Source organism: Gymnoscopelus braueri, assembly GCF_963280865.1.
Source record: "Gymnoscopelus braueri genome assembly, chromosome: 3".
In the NCBI taxonomy this organism is placed as follows: Eukaryota; Metazoa; Chordata; class Actinopteri; order Myctophiformes; family Myctophidae; genus Gymnoscopelus; species Gymnoscopelus braueri.
The window spans coordinates 44,897,419-44,906,206 of NC_137612.1; the positions used below are offsets into that span (position 1 = coordinate 44,897,419).

General features: G+C 47.1%; 1 protein-coding gene across 2 annotated transcripts; it reads left to right on the forward strand.

Moving 5' to 3' along the window:
• Nucleotides 1-3,766: 3,766 nt before the first annotated feature.
• On the forward strand, nt 3,767-7,778 carry LOC308082497 (piggyBac transposable element-derived protein 4-like). Of its 2 annotated transcripts, XM_080424259.1 has the most exons (4): nt 3,767-3,866; nt 5,498-5,566; nt 5,943-6,026; nt 6,523-7,778. In XM_080424259.1, exons 3-4 carry the CDS (start codon nt 6,002-6,004, stop codon nt 7,152-7,154), a joined length of 657 nt encoding a protein of 218 aa, XP_080280385.1. In that variant the 5' UTR covers nt 3,767-3,866; nt 5,498-5,566; nt 5,943-6,001; the 3' UTR covers nt 7,155-7,778. The 2 variants fall into 2 exon arrangements, with proteins under 2 accessions (XP_080280385.1, XP_080280386.1); XM_080424260.1 differs by lacking the exon at nt 3,767-3,866 and having other exon boundaries at nt 5,394-6,026.
• Nucleotides 7,779-8,788: the final 1,010 nt, after the last annotated feature.

Consider the following 8,788-nt stretch of genomic DNA (forward strand, 5'->3'; position numbering starts at 1 on the left):
TGCATTGTATGGTAGAGGTATGGGTATGTGTCCCAATTTCATAGAACAAACTGACGGCAGCAGCTGTGGTATTTTCACTTGTTTGTTTTCCAAAGCTGTTCTGTTTGATGTGAGCCTCAACACTTTCAAAAGCCACCGTGAAAAGCGAGATTGTGTTATGCATGAGTTGTCAGGCAAAAAGATATTTATCTGAGTACAAAGTTAAAGCATGTACTGTGATTTACTGTATCTTGGACAAACTACCTAAAAGGCTCTGTTGTGTCTGTATTCTTTTATGGTGTGGGGTTGTGTGGCCACTTGTATACACTATTGGGTTAGGGTATGGCCACTTGTATACACTATTGTCTGAAAAGGGCCCTTTTCTGACCCCTGACCTCACTGGACGGCCCGCCACTTTTTTCTACACCTTAGTGCCGCTTAGCGGAGAGTGTGGCTGTGTAGAGGGGGTCTCCCCGAACGCGTGCGTACCTCAGAAGTTCCGGCACTAAGCACCGTCTCCTGTCCAGTGTCCAATTTGTATAGGCTATGCACTGAAAACGGCCCTTTTCTGACCCCTGACCTCACTGGACGGCCCGCCACTTTTTTCTACACCTTAGTGCCGCTTAGCGGAGAGTGTGGCTGTGTAGAGGGGGTCTCCCCGAACGTGTGCGTACCTCAGAAGTTCCGGCACTAAGCACCGTCTCCTGTCCAGTGTCCAATTTGTATAGGCTATGCACTGAAAACGGCCCTTTTCTGACCCCTGACCTCACTGGACGGCCCGCCACTTTTTTCTACACCTTAGTGCCGCTTAGCGGAGAGTGTGGCGGTGTAGAGGGGGTCTCCCCGAACGCGTGCGTACCTCAGAAGTTCCGGCACTAAGCACCGTCTCCTGTCCAGTGTCCAATTTGTATAGGCTATGCACTGAAAACGGCCCTTTTCTGACCCCTGACCTCACTGGACGGCCCGCCACTTTTTTCTACACCTTAGTGCCGCTTAGCGGAGAGTGTGGCGGTGTAGAGGGGGTCTCCCCGAACGCGTGCGTACCTCAGAAGTTCCGGCACTAAGCACCGTCTCCTGTCCAGTGTCCAATTTGTATAGGCTATGCACTGAAAACGGCCCTTTTCTGACCCCTGACCTCACTGGACGGCCCGCCACTTTTTTCTACACCTTAGTGCCGCTTAGCGGAGAGTGTGGCGGTGTAGAGGGGCTCTCCCCGAACGCGTGCGTACCTCCGAAGTTCCGGCGCCAAGCACCGTCTCCTGTCCAGTGTCCAATTTGTATACACTATTGTCTGAAAACGGACCTTTTCTGACCCCTGACCTCACTGGACGGCCCGCCACTTTTCCAAATACAGCTCTCCCGCTTAGCGGAGAGTGTGGCGGTGTAGAGGGGCTCTCCCCGAACGCGTGCGTACCTCCGAAGTTCCGGCGCCAAGCACCGTCTCCTGTCCAGTGTCCAATTTGTATACACTATTGTCTGAAAACGGACCTTTTCTGACCCCTGACCTCACTGGACGGCCCGCCACTTTTCCAAATACAGCTCTCCCGCTTAGCGGAGAGTGTGGCGGTGTAGAGGGGCTCTCCCCGAACGCGTGCGTACCTCCGAAGTTCCGGCGCCAAGCACCGTCTCCTGTCCAGTGTCCAATTTGTATACACTATTGTCTGAAAAGGGACCTTTTCTGACCCCTGACCTCACTGGACGGCCCGCCACTTTTCCAAATACAGCTCTCCCGCTTAGCGGAGAGTGTGGCAGTGTAGAGGGGCTCTCCCCGAACGCGTGCGTACCTCCGAAGTTCCGGCGCCAAGCACCGTCTCCTGTCCAGTGTCCAGTGTCCAATTTGTATACACTATTGTCTGAAAACGGACCCTTTCTGACCCCTGACCTCACTGGACGGCCCGCCACTTTTCCAAATACAGCTCTCCCGCTTAGCGGAGAGTGTGGCGGTGTAGAGGGGCTCTCCCCGAACGCGTGCGTACCTCCGAAGTTCCGGCGCCAAGCACCGTCTCCTGTCCAGTGTCCAATTTGTATACACTATTGTCTGAAAACTGACCTTTTCTGACCCCTGACCTCACTGGACGGCCCGCCACTTTTCCAAATACAGCTCTCCCGCTTAGCGGAGAGTGTGGCGGTGTAGAGGGGCTCTCCCCGAACACGTGCGTACCTCCGAAGTTCCGGCGCCAAGCACCGTCTCCTGTCCAGTGTCCAATTTGTATACACTATTGTCTGAAAAGGGACCTTTTCTGACCCCTGACCTCACTGGACGGCCCGCCACTTTTCCAAATACAGCTCTCCCGCTTAGCGGAGAGTGTGGCAGTGTAGAGGGGCTCTCCCCGAACGCGTGCGTACCTCCGAAGTTCCGGCGCCAAGCACCGTCTCCTGTCCAGTGTCCAGTGTCCAATTTGTATACACTATTGTCTGAAAACGGACCTTTTCTGACCCCTGACCTCACTGGACGGCCCGCCACTTTTCCAAATACAGCTCTCCCGCTTAGCGGAGAGTGTGGCGGTGTAGAGGGGCTCTCCCCGAACGCGTGCGTACCTCCGAAGTTCCGGCGCCAAGCACCGTCTCCTGTCCAGTGTCCAATTTGTATACACTATTGTCTGAAAACGGACCTTTTCTGACCCCTGACCTCACTGGACGGCCCGCCACTTTTCCAAATACAGCTCTCCCGCTTAGCGGAGAGTGTGGCGGTGTAGAGGGGCTCTCCCCGAACGCGTGCGTACCTCCGAAGTTCCGGCGCCAAGCACCGTCTCCTGTCCAGTGTCCAATTTGTATACACTATTGTCTGAAAACGGACCTTTTCTGACCCCTGACCTCACTGGACGGCCCGCCACTTTTCCAAATACAGCTCTCCCGCTTAGCGGAGAGTGTGGCGGTGTAGAGGGGCTCTCCCCGAACGCGTGCGTACCTCCGAAGTTCCGGCGCCAAGCACCGTCTCCTGTCCAGTGTCCAATTTGTATACACTATTGTCTGAAAAGGGACCTTTTCTGACCCCTGACCTCACTGGACGGCCCGCCACTTTTCCAAATACAGCTCTCCCGCTTAGCGGAGAGTGTGGCAGTGTAGAGGGGCTCTCCCCGAACGCGTGCGTACCTCCGAAGTTCCGGCGCCAAGCACCGTCTCCTGTCCAGTGTCCAATTTGTAGACACTATTGTCTGAAAACGGACCTTTTCTGACCCCTGACCTCACTGGACGGCCCGCCACTTTTCCAAATACAGCTCTCCCGCTTAGCGGAGAGTGTGGCGGTGTAGAGGGGCTCTCCCCGAACGCGTGCGTACCTCCGAAGTTCCGGCGCCAAGCACCGTCTCCTGTCCAGTGTCCAATTTGTATACACTATTGTCTGAAAAGGGACCTTTTCTGACCCCTGACCTCACTGGACGGCCCGCCACTTTTCCAAATACAGCTCTCCCGCTTAGCGGAGAGTGTGGCAGTGTAGAGGGGCTCTCCCCGAACGCGTGCGTACCTCCGAAGTTCCGGCGCCAAGCACCGTCTCCTGTCCAGTGTCCAATTTGTAGACACTATTGTCTGAAAACGGCCCTTTTCTGACCATTTATCCATTTAGATAAATTATTAATGTTTAAAAAACCGTTTTTGTTACACAGAAACATAATATGTGTTGTGTAGAAACATAATATGTCGTTTAAATGCTTAATTTATAGTTTTAATGTGCAAATTAACCGTTTTTCAATGGCTCCTTTTTGCTCTAGAGTGTACTCTTATTCTGAAGAGATCGTCCACCGGAAGTCTTATATTTGCTCCGTTATATTTGCTGACGGAACACTGCTTCGTCGCAGCTACCTGCTGCTTCAGGTAGCGATGCAGACGAATCGTCCTCTACTCTTCTCTGTCAGATGACGGCTCTGATGAGTGGGAACCAATAGCCAGTGGTAAGAATACATACATTTTATCGTGTTTGTGTCGTATTTGATTGTTATCTAGTTGATATTACGGCGAAAACTTATCAGAAGCTCTCGTCAGGCTAGGTTGATGTTGCCAGGTCTGTTTATTGTAAGCCACTCTGGACTTGTTTTTCTGTAAAGCTGCTTGTAGTCAATCATGATGGTAGCTAACTTGCGATCGTGAGCTTGTTGTTACAATGTAGGTGAAACGTCTATCAAATATGGTTTTATTGAAAGGCAATCCATGGTTGGAGCTTAGAAAGAGAACGTCGGGAAATGTGCGACGATCTACAGCTTGAATTGTATTATTTTGAATGTGATTTTCACGGCTATTGTCCAGTTTTGAAGTGCTCATGTGGCCAAATGACTATGGGCCAGATGAGCACTTGAAACCTAGTTGAACATAGCCGTGACAATAGTATATATTCTGTTCTTTTTTTGGCACATAGTCGCTTCTTTTGGGCTTGTTTTCATAGACCTGGTTGCTTATTCCTATCCCAAGATCTGGCAACCAAAATAAACAGGGCACATTCCACTGCACTGCTCACTGTGTACTATAGACCCTCCCACTCTAACTCTAAGTTATAGGTTCATTTACCTGCTACTGATGAAATGAAAATGATGTATTCTGTATACATATGCTTCTGATCTGTGATTATGACAATTTTGACAATTTAGCCTATGTACAATGACAGAATGACAGATGCAGTAGGCTAAACTATGTATTGTGTGGGGCCATCATAAAAAATAGCAGATCTACTAGTAACTACCAGAATCTAGTTGTGAGCTTGTAGATCTGCTTTTTTTTTAGCAGGTGCAAAGCTCCCTCAAAGAGATAATGTCAGGTCATATAAACAAAACGCAACAACACCTTTGATCCTGTTCTCCTGTCATGAGTTCATATCAACAAAATGTCCTATATTCTGCTTTTTTTGGGGGGGGTGACCCCCCTCTAAGACAGCTTCAAAGAGATAATGTCATGTCATATAAACAAAACACAACAACACCTTTGCACCTGTTCTCCTGTCACAAGTTCATGTAAACAAAATGTCCTATTCTGCATTTTTTTGGGGGGTGAGCGAGCCCCCCTTCTAACCAGCTTCAAAGAGCTAGAAGGTCAAATTATCTAAACAAAAAAACAATACAGCTTTGATGCTCTTCTTCCTTTGATGTAATCTTACTATGGGGTGCCTGACCTAAGAACATATGCATCTCTCATCCCTCTGGATAAGAGTATGCCTGAATATATTTGATGTACTGTATTCTATGATCCATACTGAGACACTACACTGTCTCTCTGTATTCTATGATCCTATAGTTTACTGAGAAACTACACTGTCTCTGTATTCTATGATCCTATAGTTTACTGAGACACTACACTGTCTCTCTGTACAGAGAGACAGTGTAGTGTCTCAGTAAACTATAGGATCATAGAATACAGAGACAGTGTAGTACATCAAATCTATGTAGCCATAAACACTCTTATCCAGAGGGACTTCCAATAAGCACAATTAGTTAGCTAATAAAATGCATATGTTCTGTCAGGCATCTCATAGTAAGATTGTTTATGCCTAAATGGATTTGATGTACTTATATTGACCAAGTATATTTTATCTTAGGCTCCGACACGGAGGAGGAGCTGGAGGTTGATGCTGTTGCTGCTGGGGCGTCTGTGTATCATCAGTGTGGTAAGTAAAGACATTACAACAGGAATAAAAATGATTCATTCTAAGGTGTGGACGAAATCAGATTATGTTATCATGATTGCTTATGTTACCTTGTTGTCAGTACATTATGTTGTTTATCTTATTCTATTAATTTTTCTGCTCTATGATACATTTTAGTTTACATGTTGTAGAGCCAAGATGTCTCTCCTAGGCCTGATGGCTATTGTTTATAGTACAGCTTGTCCTTGTAACATGACAGTATAGCCATGTTCTGATTACTTGTGCTCTTGGCAGAAGGGTTGTACAATCCTCCATCGTCCACAGGGGTGAAATTAGTTGATTTCATTTTGTGTAAATCATATTTACCAAACGATTTCATATTTTACTGTGATTACAGACACACAGTCGAGGGGGGAGGAGGAGGAGGAGGAGAAGGACGAGGAGGACACACCTGTAATGCCACCTGTCAGCCGTAAACGAGGTAAGAACTTTTTCTGTTGTCACACTGAGCTCTCTTTTACCACACAAATGACAAAATATGTATTTTACGCAGGGGTCATCAATATGTCCGTACACGGACACATGTGTCCGTGGCAAGACTTTGCCTTGTCTGTGCCAAATGTTTTTCGTTTTTACACACCATTTTATAGTGTTCTTATTTTGATCATAACACCCAATTACTGAATGTCAGTCTCCAGGTTTTCTTCAGAATATGTATGACACTGATTTACTATGACACCATGTATTGAACATTTTATTTTCAAGGACCCCCATAACTCGAGTTACGGGTCCATTTGGTTCCATTTGTACACACTCAGAGTTACAGACCTGTAATGGTCATTTAGGGCTAGCTCTTTATGTGTTTGTCTATATTGTATGTCCATGGCAAAAATAGAATTTTGTCAAAAATGTCCACCACAAGCCAGCATGGCGATGACACCTGATGTTATGGTAACTTATGCATTTCTAATTTCTAGGTGGTGGCAGGCCTCGTAGCGGTGCAGTTCCTGAGCTTGTGTGGTCTGAGTCAGCGGACTCTTGGCAGCCGAAGGACATCCCTTTCAGTGCTGGGACTCCAGGTCCTCGGAGCAGGGCCGCTGACCTGCAGTCTGAAGACCCCATTGACTTCCTGCAGCTGCTCATCACAGATGAGCTGCTTTATCATATCGTGAAGCAGACAAATCTGTATGCAAAACGCTGTGTACCAAGCGACCAGCCATGTTCCAGAATGCACGCATGGAAAGAGAAGGAGCTGACTGCTGGGGAGCTGAAGCAGTTCCTGGCACTGATGTTCCTCACCGAACTGATAGGGAAGCCAAAGATTGCAGACTATTGGCTCACTGATGAGATCCGAACCACTCCCTTCTTCCACAAAACCATGTCCAGGAACCGGTTCCAACTCATCCTGAGTAACCTCCATTTTGATGACAATGAGACCATGCACACTGAGGACCCGCTGTGCAAAGTCCGCACAGTCTTGGACACCTTGCTGTCTAACTTCCAAGAGATGTTCCTGCCAGGCCAGAACATTAGTATAGACGAGGGAATGCTGTGTTGGCGTGGGTGGCTTTCTTGGAGGGTTTACAACCCAGCTAAGCCCATCAAATAAGGCATTAAATCCTACATAATGTGCGATTCGGCCACTGGGTACATGTACAACATGAAGCCGTTCTGTGGGGAGAAGGTGCCCCTGGAAGCCACCATCACTTTCCTCCTTGGTGACCTAAAAGGTTACGGTTTCCATTTGTTCATGGACAATTATTATAATTCCGTGAAGCTGTGTCAACACCTCCTTGGTCTTCAGACCCATGTGTGCGGGACCCTACGCACAAACAGAGGGGAACCACCAGCCATCAGGGACCTGACCATTTCCAAGCTTCCCATTGGGTCAACCCTGATGCGTCACACCGACGACGTGATGGTGGTGGCATGGCACGACAAACGGATCGTGAAGATGATCACCACACTCCACCAGCATGAGACGACCACTGCTTCCCAGTGGAGGAGGGAGAAAAAGAAGAAGGGCCAACAAAGGGCCCCCAGCCAGCAGGTCCAAATACAGAAGCCAACATGCATCGTCGAGTACAACAAGTACATGAATGGTGTCGACAAGTTGGACCAAAATCTAGCATACTATCTATTTGTCAGGAAGACATGCAAGTGGCCAATTTTTTTTGTCAATTATCTATTTCAGATTAGCATGTTCAATGCCTTTGTCCTGTTCAAGGCAAAACATCCTTTCGGTACTGCCAGCTGTACAAACCTGAAGTCCTTCATCTACAACGTGATCAAATCCTGGACCTCCCTCGGATACCTTGGGGAGGAGGGGGGGGGGGGGAGAGGAGGAGGAGGAGGAGGGGGGGGGACCTGCACCTGTACACGACCCGCGGTGGAGGGCACCAAAAGAAGACCCCGAGAGCAGGCTGAACAGGATCGTGACCGACCATGAACTGGTCAAATACCCTCCAACCAAAGGCAAAAAAAGACCTCAGAGGGGATGCAGGATTTGCATCCGAAAAATAAAGAAAAGAAGAGACACAAGTGTAAAGGCTGTAAAGTCCCCTTGCATGTTGAATGTACAACATTGTACCACTCGAAAAAGGACCTCACTAAATGGTAGAATCACAGAATGCCCTTTTTTTTTGTTGCCTAATGCATATTTTTGCTTATTATTTTGTATTGATTAGCCTAATGCATAATTTTTTCTACTAATCATATGAAGCTCACTAAACTATCTGCTGTGTATATAGTGTGGCCTAATGCCTAATTGTTTTACTTTTCATATGAAGCTCACTAAACTATCTGCTGTATATAGTGTGAAGTGTGCTGTATTATACTGTGAAGTACAACCTCGAACCTCTATTTTTGTAATACTTTGCACTATTACTTTCCACTAAACTATCTGCTGTATATAGTGTGAAGTGGGCTGTATTATACTGTGAAGTACTTGAACCTCTATTTTGTTTTCAATCATTATATTGTTATTACATATGCTGCTGCTGCTGTCTGGTTGGAATCCAACCTGTACACAAGAAAGAACAATAAAGTACAACCTTGAACCTTTGAAATTTGATTTATTGTTATTGTAGTATTTATTGTTATTTGATAACTTTGAAATTGAAATTAGCTGAACTAGATGCACTTGAAATACATTGGAGTGAAAACGAACCTCTTATGTTTTCTGTAATTATTCTATTATTACTATGCTGCTGCTGTCTTGTATGAAACCAAGGTTGATGTATT